This window comes from Anopheles moucheti, chromosome 2 (genome assembly GCF_943734755.1).
Source record: "Anopheles moucheti chromosome 2, idAnoMoucSN_F20_07, whole genome shotgun sequence".
Lineage (NCBI taxonomy): Eukaryota > Metazoa > Arthropoda > Insecta > Diptera > Culicidae > Anopheles > Anopheles moucheti.
This window is the reverse complement of record NC_069140.1, coordinates 69,946,051-69,961,396: the sequence shown is the minus strand read 5'-3', so window position 1 is coordinate 69,961,396 and position 15,346 is coordinate 69,946,051. Positions and strand designations below refer to the sequence as shown.

The following is a 15,346-nucleotide window of genomic DNA, read 5'->3' as shown; positions in this document are numbered from 1 at the left end:
GCCGATAAATTTTGGTAGATTACTTTGTGTTTGGTGGTATACTTATTTCGGAAAAAAATCATACATCAAAAATGAAAGGATTTGTTATTGATTTAATTTGTGATAAAATGTTAAATGGCTAACAAAACAATTTGATTTTACACAAAGTTCGAGAGAAATAAGTTAAAAGAGCTATTGTTTATATTTCAGCACCAATTTTGTTCGTTTGATATATCGACTTCTGAAGAAAGCGACAATCAAGAATAATATTCTAACCACTGATTTCGAATTAATACTTCATGGATTATAAAGCTTCATGCCAATTGGATTAAGATTACGCACCCGTGGGTTGTAATTGGTTAAGTAAAATGTGGATTATCTTTGTTATGGAACAATGGAACAAAATTCAATGTTTTGCAAATGGTACAAAAGTTATTTGAAATTTGTTTAATTGATTAGAAAGCACTCGGAAATGAACGCTATTAATAAAGTGTTAAAGGTATGCCAGAAGAATTATATGTATATAACGGTTGCCAGAAATATGCTACAAATGATATAGAAAACATCGTAGACAATTGAATTTGACTAGTAAAACGTTGCATAGATTTAAAATGCTGGTAAGTGATGGTTTAAATATTCCTAAGACCTATTGTCATGTGAAAATATTCTCAATTTAACGTATAATTTGCTGCGTCGTTTAATACATCTAAAATTTATAATCATCTAAGACAAGTAAACAATTTCAGTAGAATGTGCTTTCGAGAGATCAAGGCTAAAACTCAGCGTTACTATATGTTGTTTATTACATACGCCTCTCTTTGTCGTTAAAATTCAAAACCGGTGTGCGAAAAACCCCCAAAAAACGAGATTGTGATGTTATCATAAATCAAATTAAAAACCTATCGAAAGTTGAAGTTTCCCTTTCCCGAATGGAATGTTGTGTTGATACACTCGGCATAAAGTCTGCAGTGGGAATATAAAGCGTAGCCATGTTACAGAAACTGGCACAGAAGCAGAATAAAAAAGCAGATATAGTAGGGTGTACGGGAGTAAACCGGCGGAGCGCTAGGCAGGAATGATGAGTAGGCTCTACGCACTGACATGTTTCCCATCAGCTCTAGCTTCCCATCGAACAGGTTCATCCCTTCCAGGAAGCGGATCCGATGGCAACTGTGACCTATGATCTTCCTTTTATGCCTTTTTCGCATAAAAAAAGCGGATCACTCCCGGCAGAACGGGCGTTGTGGGGTGGAGCGGGTGGAATATATTTTGCTTATTTTATTTCGAGTACCCTCGTCTTCGCCCCGTACCCCGTACGGGTGGTTCGAGTGTGTGTGCGTGTGTGTGTGTCCTGTGGACCCTCGTCAAAACATGAAACATAATTTATGAACCAGCAAGCAACATCTTCCAGTCTCATCCGAATATTGTCCCACACTACGTTACCCCTTAACGGACAGAGCTTTCCATCTCCCGTTTTTTTGTTGTTCATTGTCTCGTAGTGAAAGTGTCTTGACCTCATTCCCATTTCTTGCTCGCGACGGAACGGGGCATGGACTTTGCACTTTGGGCGCCCGGAAAAACGAGGTGCAAAGTGGGACGAATCGGGTGACGAAACGATGCGTCACGTATGGGATGGCGTGTGTGTGTGAGTGTGTGTGTGTGTGTGTGTGTGTGTGTGTGTGTTTGTTTTTTTTTGCATCGAGAACACCCCTGTTTACATAAAAGTGCTAAAGTGTGCGTAAGCAAATGTACTTCCGCACGAAGCTTCGAAATTCGACGGTGTTCGACGCGTTGAATCTGAACTTCGTGTGGGAATTTTATCCGATTTTGGTACATCATTTCATGGAAAGGCCTTCAAATCTGCCTCACTGGTCAATCGGAAAAGGTTCGGCTTGCGATAAGCCGATTTTGCATGGCTTGCCGAGTCCCAATGATACAATGGAGGCGCCTGGTGCCTGGTTCCGCGGGTGTGGGGATTATGCTGTACATATATATTTTTTTTTGTATTCGTTCATCACGAATAATTCCACCGTGCAGGCGTTAAATCAGTTTACTTCCTTTTTCCTCGCTACGCAACGAATCGGTTTCGGTTGATGCATACCATCACGGCGGGCGCCCGGGTGTTGGTGTCGCATTTTTTTACGACACGTCGAACAATTTTTGTGACTAACTGTTTTCGATAGTGCGTGGAATGGAGAGCGCGCGCATGGCATCCGGGGGCATGTATTATGGATGGAGTTTTGGTAATCTTTTCTTTTTTTTTTGGCAAGAATCTGCACCTTAAATCGTTCCATCCCACTCAGGGAAGGCTTATTGTTACATGCCATTGATTTCGGTCCGGGGCCGGGATGATGATGATGGTTTCAGCATCGCGGCGTTCGGTCCGACCCTTCGGTTCGGATGCACTTAATGGAAATTTAATCATCCGCTACGGGGGATTAATTAATGTTTAATGAAGCCTTTCGTTTCGGTCGAACTAAACGTTCGGTGGGGTTTTTTTTTTCGGTGGGAACGATGGAATACGGTGAATAATATCGCTCGCTCTGATCAATTTCTTGTGGGAGACGTATAGACGATCAGTGTTGATTCGAAGGGCCGGGGGGGTGGCGGTATTGATATTCTATCCTTGTTAATTGATTCTACCGTATCTTTTGACATTTCATGCCAAATGAAGGCAGCAAATTGTGATAAAATTAACAGTATTCGGTACGTTTCACTACACTTAATGGTGTATTTACATCTACAATTGATATTTGTTAGATAGCTTTGTAAATATACATAATCGAAATTAAGCGAAAATAATTTTCAAAATGTACATAGCATTAACGTTTATATAAGCCAGTCTACATGTGTAATAGAATGCAATAGCACAGTTACCACATGGTCGGAAATTACAAAATATAATTTTTCCTCAAATTTATGTTTTATGTAATACATATCAAAATGACGCCTACAATGCAGACGTTGAGGAAACAAAATGGTGTGCGCAGTAGGGTTGAGCAACATGTCTATCTAAAATCAAACTCTTGTATCTTTTAAAACAAAGTGAAGTAAACCAGACGTCTAAGCTTTCCCTGCTGCATATCATACCGCAGCGGTGAACCGATTAAACTGTGGTAAATTGACTTTGCCGATGTTTGTTGGATGCACGACACTGTAACTAATGGAGGGCGCATCCAACGATGAAAATCTGGTCGTAGAAGGAAAAACTTGTCGAACTTGTCCAAACCGTAGTGAGTGGACGGAGGTCAGCTTGCCGTGGACGGTATGGTGGTCGAAAGCTTAACGCTTTCTCTTGCTGCAGAATGCTCACCAAAAGGGGATCGCTAGATGTTGCCGTACACATACAAAGCAGGGTACAAGAAACAATGGTAGCTAAGGTTGGGCCGAGTCGGTATGGTCGATTGTAACCCGAACGAAGGGACAACCGACAAGGGCACCGGTTGCCGATCACGTGGTAGCAGCAGATCGATCGAGGGACAAGCCGGGAGTGTCCGGTGTCCAAGCTGGTGATGACAGAGTATGCACGGAATGGTACGGGACAGTGTCACCGGTTTAGTAGTTCCTTCGCAGCACAAAACGACCGTAATCCTAATTAAATTCTCTCGTATCTCCCACATCGCAGAGGCGGGTTTGAAGCCATGTCGGTGTACGGTAACGGTTCCTCTTCACGGCCCACCCGTGTCTGCGTGTGTCTGGATTTGAAGTTTGATATACGACCATGGGCATCATGTTCACAGCATTCCACAGCATTCGTAACATTACCGCACCGACGGCTTCGGGCGATTTCCACCCGGCATCGCCTCATCCAATCGATAGCCGATGAGCATTGTTGTTTATACGGTGGACCATGTTAAACCAGCTTCTGCTCCCCGGGCTCATATCGGCTGCCATCCTCCTCCTTCCACACCTTATCATTTGCCAGGCCAATGAGCTGGAGTTCTGTCGCAGCCTGTTAATGCAGCACGGTACGTGCCGGGCCGGTCAGCCCCTGACTGCAGTGGTGCACATGATTTTGCGGGCCGACATGGCCCGTAGTAAATCCCCCGGAAAATCACACACCGGGCAGGTGCGTAGTGTACCGTGACGTGAGGTTTAGCCTACGGCAGACAAGTAGTTTGATTTTACAACGCTCGCCGCCTAACGCAGTGGGCGGAAATTACATTCATGGGTGATTTATCATACGAACCGTGGGCCCCCATGACCAGCCGGCTGTGAGTGTGCGCATCTATTTTTTTCTTGCTTTGCGCTGGTACGTGTGTGTGTGCCAGGAAGGAAACAGTGCACGGTTGTTTTAATGAGGAGATTTTCTGGTTACCCAATTTGGGTAAGCTTCTGGTGTACATGGGTCATTGACAGCAAACCCTTAGTGAACCGTTGAAACGGTATGCTCTTGGGGCTGTAATTAAACGCAGAATCATGCAACAATTTCTAATGAACTGATGCATTGTTGCAGGAACGGAATTATGTACACAGGGCGTACCCAAAACCTAAACTAACAGCAATCGAAAAAAGGGGAGCGCAGACACACCGTTGTGCAAGAAAGATTGCCTACCTTTAGGCGTAACGAGGATGAAATGCTACCCATCGGGTTAGTATTAAGTTACATTCCATCCATTTAATTTCTAGAGCACGTTTCATTTGAACCTTTGGCAACTCTGTAGCAGGTGATTTAATACAATTCAATACACCTTCGTCATCGTTGCGGTTTGGGTGCAAGAGAATAATGATTCTAAAATTGCTCCCCACACAGATAGCCGACAGATAAAGCTCATTTACCTGCTCAAAGATGCAACGATGTAGATGGATTCACCATCGGTTGCGTTAGACCACTCCCGGCAGTATGATATTCGATAATGCAATGCGATACGAATGCAGGTACGCGTTGAATCTTTCCCATGATTGGTAACATCGGGTGTGCATTTTTGGATGCGGAAGAGCAAAAGGGAGCGTATTTAATTGGTGCCATAAAGTACGATAAATAATTACCACCGATTGACTGAGCGTATCGCTCTGCCTGGACAGATGCAACCGAGGCGAACTGTTTCGAAAACAGGCTCATCGGATTATAAGCTAGGCAGACCTAGCGTCGGTGTGCATTAGCAGACAAATTAATCGAATCGGTCTGTATCTCGGTCTCTGGTCGGGGCATGGCAGCAGTGACGGTTTCGACTGGTACACCACGTGGAACGTTTGCCACATTGCCTGTCACTGTCACAAACCAATATCCGATGACCGATTGGTAGCGCTCGCTCGATCGACCCCGCCGATACTCTTTCTCTCTTACGTGTTCGTAATCAATTTTTCGGCGTTTGCATACCTTCGGGGGGGCGGAATGTACACAGGGTGTGTCTGGAGCGAACCACGGAGATTGATAGCACCAATGTACTCACCTGGTAAAAACGGGCAGCTGGGAGCCCATGATCTGCAGCCGGGCAAACAACAATGCCACGGTGGTAACGCACAGGACGGCCAGTCGGCGGGATGCTTCGTGGGGCCACCAGCCCGTCGGCAGGGCGAACGTTTTCCCGCCCATCATCGACCGGGCCAGATGGTAGATGTCACCGAGTCGAATCTGCACCAGTGAACCGGAAAAGAGAGAGAGAAAAACAGGAAGGCATGAGTTGCTGATGATTGAATTATTCCACTGTCCAGGTACACGCTAGCGGACAACCGTCTGCAAGGGCTCGGTCCGGACGACTAATAGGTTGGCCGGTTCGGTGGAAAAACTGGAACAACCTTTGACTTGAAGTCGTTGTTGGTTTTTGCATCGCAAACAGACATCAATTATTACCCCCCCTTCCCGGATGGCAGCACTGTTTGGTGCATTGGATTTTGAAGGAGTTGCGGACACAATGTCCGAGCAGGTTGGCGAACACAATGACTCAACGATAACTAACCTTGATGAAGAAATAATGGATCCTCGGGCAAACACAGTGGTGCGTGGTGCAGAGGTAAATGCCGAACGAAGGTACTCTCTCTCTGCCCTTGGGACGAAATGAATATCCGAAAGGAGTGTGTTACCGTAACGCTGCGAGTCCACAGGACATTTTGGACGGAAATGTGGAAAAGCAGTGTATAATGCGAATATCTAACTGGGTGCCAAGAGAATAACTCTATTAGCAGTGACTCATTCGACTAATGGAATTGTGTGATACGGGTACCGTAAAGACCGTTGAGTTACATCCGGCAAATTGAGAAGGTGCTCATGAAATAGCATGAGCTTTTTTTTTGCTCCGAAACCATTTCCGTTGTCTTGACATTTTTTTTTTCGTAGAAAGACACCCTTAAACGGGTACTCAACACAACACACTCTGATGAGCTGCTACTTTGTTTGGCAAATGTACGCTGTATCTCGCCTGTATCTCACACATTCGGGTTTCGCATTGCATCATTCAGGCGTAATGTGTCCTGTTGGGCGAAGAAAGGTAGGCTCCCCAAGCATCGCAAAGGAGACAAATGGACACCGAACCTAACCGCCTACGGTTTGCGTGAGAACCCTTTTGGCATCATCTTTGGCAACCGAACAAGGTGTACACACCGAGGTAAAAATGCTATAAAACGTGCCAACGGAGCACTAAATCACACACACTCTTAAACTGACACGTGCATTACGTGGCAGCGACATACAGCGTCCTTCCATACTCGGGAAGATGTGGATGAATTGTGGCGCATTTGTCTTTCAAACCCTACACACGCACACACGCGACATACGGTATCCATACGGTGGTACCATAATCTTACCAGATTATTTAATGCGCTCACGACGCGTTAAAGCACTGCCGAATGTTACCGTTTCCGAGGTATAAGCAAGTCTTGTTTTTGTTTTTGCTTCAGGCAAGTTTTTCTTTCAGACTCTCCGCCTAAGCACACATTAGCTCGCTGCTTCCGGGAAAGGGAAGCTTACACGCCCCGACATCATTATCATCAGCGGCAAACGAGCTCACTTAAGGCTCGTAAACTATCTGTTTATGCTTTGCAAATGGACCCGTTGCGGTTGTTTACTGGGGAGCTGATGAATGGGTGGATAAATTTGACTTTTTTCCCTTACTTTCTCTCTCTCTCTCTCTCACTCCCAGTGGGAATGATGTTGACTGAGTAGCGACGCATTCAGTCATTAGAAAGAAAGGAAACGATTTATTGCAGCCAAGTGAAGAATCTTCAGGATCATCTTTAACAGTTTTACGCTACGATACACGCGGCGTATGCTATGCATTTCGATTTGTTGTAATAAATTAGATCCCATTCAGTAACGGTAAGCATCAAACGTATTTGTCCTTAAAAAGAATGCGTAAAATGTGCTTAACGATGGGCATTTTTCCCCCAAATATTCAATTACCGACACAATACAACGGTATCGTGAAAGGATGCCCAATAATCCCTTTTGTAAAATCGCACCTGCATCATCACACCTTTGTTTTCTGATGATCGTCCGCCTTTAAATGTGCCACTTCCGAATGGTATAAATTATGATCACAAAGGCAAACATCATTCGTTGGCTGCTTGGTCTTCCACCATCAGTGGATTCCAGAATAAAACCACAACAAAAAATCTCTTCGAAAGCCGCAAAGCCGCTAGTCTTTCCCTTCACATCGCACAGTGGGTAGTTTTGAACAAATTGTGGTTAAAACATTTTTTTTAAATTAATAAAATAAAATTTTCAATTACGAATAATGAATTTCTATTTATTTTAATACAAGTTTTTAGTTACTTTAAACAGTAAAAAAACTATAATTTTGATACTAAAAGACAAGAGAAAATATTTATAGTTCAAGATGAAATATTTGTTTTCCTTACGGCTTTTTACGGTTTCCGATTTGCATGTGTCTGGTATCTAAAGTACAATTTAACAGAATTGAAAAACAAAATTACAAAAAAGTTTGCGTACACAACATGAATTTTCATAAGTTGATAGAAAATATATTAACATGTGTCTCGATGTCATACTGCCGTCTAGACAATATTTGAATACATGATATTATTAATGAATTTTTATTTTTGCAAACATTTAGTTTTAATTTTTCTTTTTGGACAAGCAAGAAATATGGGGATGCTTGTAAAGTATTGGTTTAATTATTTATTTGAACGAGAAAAGAATCAAATTCGTTCATTGAAAATTTCATTTCATTTTATTTGATTTTTTTATAAAAACAGTCTTAATCGGTTTTGCTTCAGAAACCATACAAATTAAAAAAAATAAATATTTATCATTTCTTAAATTAAATTAAAAAAGATAAATTTTGAACTTATATCCCGTCAAATGTCCAACGTAGTGGTAGTGCGAGCTGATACGCTTCTGATCTTCTTTTTTCTTCTTTTGTAAGGGGTCGTTTGTTTGGTCTGGCGGTTGTTTCAAATTTTAAGCCTCGCTGGTAAACGTTAGTGCAGTGGCTTGCGCTTTGAACAAACGGCGGTGGCTTTCGATGGGGTATGTGCTTCGATACACTTTTCTTTCAGTGCTCACCCCCACAACCACGGGTATGTGATGGTGTCGATTACGGGGCGAATTCAAGGGAACGGAGATCCACCTCTCGGTGGTGTGCTTGTGGTGATTGCTGATGATTACGCTTACTGAAATTGCAACAAGGGCGAAAACGATCGTGGAGCGGGTGGGGCAGGTTTTAACAACGCGAGCATAAATAGTTTTCTGTGGAAAAGTACTAATGCTGGCCCCAACTCCACCCATGTGTGTACCGAAGAGTGGGGAGAGCATGATGTGTTGGTGGGATTTATTCCACCCGCGCTGAGTTTCCACTGCCGGAAGGTTTAGGATTGTTTTCGGGAAAAGTTTTACCATTGCAGTCGGATGGTGGAACGGTTCCGCTATATTCGATAAGGCAAATATGGGCCCGAAGTATGGGGCCTGCGCTGATCGATAGTTTGGTCGGATGGTGTAGCTTTACTTATTTTCGCACACCGAAGCAGGTGCACTGAATTTTGCGATTGTTTTTCGTTACGATCGAGGTTTTACCGCGTACACACATATATCACAACCACCGTCACACCACTATCAACGGCAGCATAAACCATTCGGGTAAAATCACGTCCTCCCACTGCCTCGAATGCATTCGTGGTAACGGTCGCCCATAGACGGTGTGTATCAGGTGCGATGGTAAAATTAAACATACCCCTCTGGTTTCTAATGCAAACGGCGCTTGTGTATCCGCTCATATCCGTCACACACTACTCGTGCATGTACGGCGTTGTTAAAATAATCATCCCATTTGCCGATATTATTCTGGATCGGTGAAATGGAGCTTTCGTACTTTACACTTGGCAGGCAGCAAAAGCGTTTGCTATGGCCTGTGAATCATTAGAGTTTAATTTTCCACGCTGCTACTTACGCGCGGATGAGCGTAAATTGTAAAATAAATTGTAACGCTAGTTTGCGTAGCGCGTGTGCTTAAGCTATTTGGCGTTTGTCCTAAACCGAAAGGTGTCTCTTCGATTAGCTTTCCCATTGTGACTTTTTACATCGAGCATCGATGGTAACATTATTTCAAAAACAAGCTGCTTACAATGTTTTATACGAAATGTAATTGATAGAAGCGATTTCAGTTCAAGAATGTATAATCCACTCACTAATCTAAAGTGTGTTTGTCGATCTCCGACCGAATAATTGTAAGTCTAACATTATTCAACTTATGCTTTACGATTTTGTGGCACCACCTGTGCCCTGCCCAACATGAATTAATACCCAAGCAAACTATTTACACAAATTTTCCTACTTCTTCTACAAGTGTGGTCTGGAATCTAGTCCCCGGTTGATGTCATCTTAAGGAAGCTTTCTATTCAGAGCACCATCCCGTTTGGGAGCAAAAACTAAACAAAATACGGATTTCCCGCAGCGTAGTCTAATAGACATAATCATGTCTCCCATACCGTTCATATCGCATCAACATTGGGAATAGCATTAGGGGTTTCACAGATTAGACGATCTTTAGTAACTCCATTAAAAACCCAGCAGCTATAAATCGCACATAACGGATCGAATTAACCGTGGTAATCAGATACTAGGTATACTCTTTTGGATGACCAAAGATTTCCACGACGCCATGTTTAAAAAAACCGCATAAAATCACCTTTTTGTTCATTACTTTATTCCGCTTTAGATAACGCTATTTTTTAAGTGTCTCTCCGTCGCTCTTTTTTGGTGTCAGAATTAGAATCAGTGCATTGAAAATAGTCAGCATTGGACTACATGAAGGCCAAGCAAAGTAAAATAGGTTGGATGCTCAACAGCAGACGCTCAGAAAATAGATTGTATTGAATATCATCATATAAAATTTGGCTAATACCTGAAAAAACAATTGACTTGAAAATTTTACCATAAGTATCACTGTTTATTAGTATTTGTCCAACGCTTTTGTTAACCTTTGAACTGGATGTCATTAGTCAACCACAATGAAGTTATGCGGCCTGGAAGATTCGGACTGTTGGAATGTCGATTTGTAATAATAAGTTCCTGCGACACTGCTTGCAATTTATTCAATCCATTCTTGTGCAGCATACTTCGATCGAAACGGTTTTATTGATTTTATCCTCGAAATAGTATGTAACCCCCCATGGGTCCGTTTCCTAAGTGTTCTTTCTAAACTGTCGCAAGACCTATTCAATCCACCTGGCTTCTCCTTGAGCGATGGGGCGTATGCGTTACATCTCTAGCTTTGTTACTCTCGCTGAGTTGCGCTGCGCCACAACAACTGCTTTTTCAGTCGAGGTGTAATAAAGGAGACCGATATTTCCGTGCCAAACCAACGTACATAGTACAGGTTTTCCCTGAGGTACGGTGTTTTCCCTTGTATCAAAGAAAGCCTTACTTGCCATCGAGTTCGTACCACGCTAGTGTGCGAAGCCAGACGAAACTGCTCCGTTTGTTTTGTGCTAGCAGCAGAGAGTAAATATTTGAAATATGCATAACGCAAGAACAATTCCAAATAAACTGATATCGTACGTAAATACATCATGCACAAACCCAAGACGTTGGGACGCGTGCAATGAACGAATACATATATGAAAAAACATGAATAAGATTTTATATTGAAGAAAAAATTAAATGGAATAGAAAACAGAACATGAAAAATACATATGACAGCAAGTGCTCTAAAGTTATGCTTATATTAGTAAACTTTTCGATTTTATCTGCAACAATTTCACTAGAACTTGGCACAACACGGCAACCTGCCGTGATTCGTTAAAGCGAGTTCGCCTGTCACGTTTGTTCCCCTTTATGGCCAATGCAATAATAATGCTGTTTGTGGACGATTTACTTTGAGCGCTTTGGAAGATGGTAATAGAAAGTATCCTCGAAAAGATTCAACAAACAGGTCATACGAAATCGTATTCATTCCGTTCAAATATGCTACGATTGGCTTTTCTTCATCGGCAATCGATTTATTTTTACATCTTTCCCAGGAATTGCTGTTTTTCTGCGCTTAGATCATCTTTGAACGAACCGAGGTGAAGCGACGGGACATACATTTTTGATATCGTGATTTGAATTTATGCTTTAAAGTCATATCGAGTTTATATGCGCATAAACAGGAGAGCGTGGTAGTTTCTTCAATCGGTTAGAGTACGAATCGTAGAAATAGGTCACGATATAAATCCATAATAATATTATATTGTGATTGATTTCCTCTGCAGCAAGCCGCGATTGGGGTATTGCACTAGTGTGGTGGGGGGAGCGCGTGAGATATGCACAACACAATAAATAAATGAATGAACGTACATAAAAATAAATTGCTCTTAAAGGTAACTCGGACGTAAAAAAGTAACTTTCATTAAATTAAATATTTATGACGAATTGAAGAAACAAAAAAACAAAATCACCCACTCGCATCAACACACTCATGACAATGATTTGGAAGATGAAAGGAAACAGTAAGAGGGGAAAAAAGTGGTTCATCACACTATCAATCATTCAGCGTTGTACAGACAGGCAAGAGGAAACGTAAAAAATTTTGACAAAAAATTAAAAAATAAATCTTCTCTTTAATTGACACAAATAGATACATCCACAATCGTGCTGTGCGGACGGACATGAGGACATCTGAGAGGAGAAAATAAATACAATAAAAAATAGAATAAATAAACCAACATGGCAACATAGACTGCACGTTGTGTACCATTAATCATATGCACCGATTGTTGCTTGGTACAGAAATTAATTTTACCTTCGTTTCATTTATCATAGTTTAAAATGAGTTCCCGCAGCTTCCCACCTTGTTGCCGGTGCTGCCTCGGAAAACTTCACTATCAGCCGTTCATTAGTTTCAATTACACACCGTGCTGCAACGATTGTAAAGCGTAGTATGTGCGGCAGTTCTGCCACCACTTTCCACGCAACACACACGGTCGTCGTTGTGTGTAACTTTTGAAGCCGTTTGAACGGAGCCTGGAGAACGTTTTGACATGACGCGCAGGGTACGACGGATGGTTGGCTTGGTGCATAATTTATGCGGCACGGCTTTTGGAGGCAACGATTGTAAAACTTCATCAACCAGAACCTGCCGGCAGCTGTCGGTCGGATGCTTTATATGCGTGCGTAATACACAACTGCGGCGGTGGCAGTTCGTCACGGGCGCTGAGATAATTGTATGCCAAAAAGTGTGCCTGTAATCCATGCGTATGTGCGTTGTTAAAAGTTCGGCGTTGGCACAGGGGAAAAACATATGTAATTATCGGTTCATAGTGACTGCTTGGGTGTGAGTGCGCGATGAGAGAGGAATTGCTGTTGGTTTTTAACCACATCAGTTAACGGTGTCCTTTTCTCGCTACAGTATAGACCCTCCTCTCCCCACCCCACCTTACTTTTATTTGCAAAACGTTTTTCATGTTCGGTGTGGAAAGTTTGTTAAAAATTCATTACATTTTGATTTATGCTTACCGCGACGCGGAACTTTTGTCAGCACTGTATGGAGAGCTTTTTTTGTTGTTGTTTGAAAAGAAAGCCGCCAGGTGCTGCTGCTGGCAGTTTGTGCGTTTGTGACAAGACGAAATAATTTTTAAGCTGTTTCGCTGCTCGGCATCTTCGATATTTGAGGCGAGTTTAAGCGCGGCACGTGATGAAATACATTTCAGATATGTAATTTGACAAGCGCATTTTGCGGTGATATTTGCATGAGTAATGGATTTAATTTTTGCCGTATGGGAAATAACAATAAATAGAAAATGTATTATACAAATTATATTAAGTACAAGCAAATTGTAAACTATTTGAGGTTTTAATAAAATAACGCTACAAATAAGATGAATATTTACATTGATCTATTTGAATATAACTTTATTTAATTCATTATTCTTTTCAAAGAATGTTTATCAAAGCAGAGGAGGTTTAAAAAAATTATAAGTAATTACATTTTGTGTTAGAAATAAATAAATCATTCCATGAATAGCATAAAGCACTTATGAATACTGGTTACGAATAATGCATAAATATTCCGACAATCAATGACGCTTCTGCTCAAAAACTAAACTTGCTTATGGGCAATGTTCAAACATATTTCTCTACAGGAACGTTTACAACCAAGGTTTTGTACTGCGGTACTAACTTTTTTTCTAGGAACTTATCAATCTGGCATATATTTGCAGGTGTTCTGTATAATGCAATGTATTATACTATTACATGAAGAGAACTGTAAAGGTAAATATTAGTCGAATTTTTTTCGTTTAACTGTACACTGGTTTGTAATCAAATAAAAAAATTGCAACCATTTTGGAACTCTTTTCCAATTTAAGTTCAATGCAGTGGGGATAATCTGGAAGTCTTTAATTTTTTAGAAGTTTTATCCGTGTAATGTTTATTTCTAAAACTCATTAAAGATACCTTTTTTTCGAGCGCTTAAAGTGCATACTGTGTCCTGTGCACAATTTTATTTTTGTTCTTTTTTTAATATTTATTACAAATGCAGCACAAAGCAATGTAAAATATATGTGACATAAAAAAAGACTAACCGTCCAATTTTAAAATTTGGTGTGCTTGGAATTCAAACCGGCAACTCAAATTCTTTGACGCATCAAAATGAAATGAACAAACCGACTCAATGAATTCAACGAATCGGTTTGTTGCTTTGTTTACTGTCCACTCTGGCAAATAGCTTGGCAGATTGGACGCATATTTATTGTTTTCGGCGCATCCGGCATAGTACATTTCGTGGAATATTTTGCGGTATGATGTGAATGAGCAGAAAAAGTGAAACGGTACGCAAGTGCTTGGTTACACCGTGCTTAATTACCGCCGATTTTCCGAGTAAACTGTCCGACTAAAACGAACGAAATGCGAATAATGTAAGCGCAGAACAGACGGAGATGGAATTCTGGAAATTTTTGTCACCGATTGTTGAGTGGAAGCAGTTTAAAATTGTGCATGAAATAATATGAATGGTTGGGAAAAACGAATGTGTTTGATGTAGGAAAATAGCGTTTAATTTATTTTTGTAGTAAAATCGTACACAGATCGTACAATAAATGTATTCAATGAGCGTATTTGTGCACGAAATTCGATATCAACAAACTAGTCGAAAATCTTAAATCGATTTTTGTTTTCTGAGTAATTTCTAGAAAATTTACAAAGGTTACAAAGAACCTCTCGGAATGTAATGTGTTAATGAAACTGGCATCTCTTTCACAACATATCATTAATAAATTATTTATATTAAATAAAAACTAACGAACGTTGTTATCGATTTATTAATTTTAAGTCCAGTATACAAAATTATAATAAATAAAACAGGATGGGAAAAAGCTCAACTTAAAACTAAAGCGAAAAGAATAAAACTAACAATGTTTTTCGTGATATCGGTTTGACGTTTGTTACTAAACGAGCAAATTATCTAGATCATTCCTCAAGATAAGTGGAAAAACAAGAATACATTAAATTTAAAGAAGTAAATGTAAATGTAAATGTGCAATTGAAAGGATAAAATATTCTTCAATGCGTTATTACGTACGATTGCATGGATATCGACAAATATAACATGCAAATTACATACTTTTCTTGAAACATAAATTTCAACATTCAACTGCGACGTTAATTACAATGATCACTAGCATTATAATGTATTACATTTGTCTTCACGAAGTCAAAAGCGTGAGTAACTGTGAGTTGTGTGTTTATTTCTTTTGTTCGTGATTTTTTTTATGTCTCTTAACAATAATTAGCGAAACATATCATTATCTGGTTAATTTTAATGCATTACAGCAGTAGGTAGCTTAATAGCAAATGTTTTATACGATTAAGCAAATTTTGGTCTGTTCGGTAACAAAGCAAATCCAGAATGACACATCATCCAAACCAGGTGAGAAAAGTTATTCACGTCCGACAACGGGATAAAACCCATTCGCTGTTATTTTGCTTTTAAACTCA

The 15,346-nt window shown here is 40.7% G+C and overlaps 1 protein-coding gene across 2 annotated transcripts in view; it reads right to left on the bottom strand.

Annotated features, from left to right (window-relative positions):
* The window catches only part of LOC128310612 (protein O-mannosyl-transferase Tmtc3), a 157,395-nt gene that overhangs the window by 20,278 nt on the left and 121,771 nt on the right, over positions 1-15,346 (bottom strand). For both annotated transcript variants that reach the window (XM_053047298.1, XM_053047296.1), the window contains exon 8: positions 5,373-5,554. In XM_053047298.1, coding sequence (XP_052903258.1) covers positions 5,373-5,554 — 182 coding nt within the window. The remainder of the gene's footprint in view (positions 1-5,372; positions 5,555-15,346) is intronic.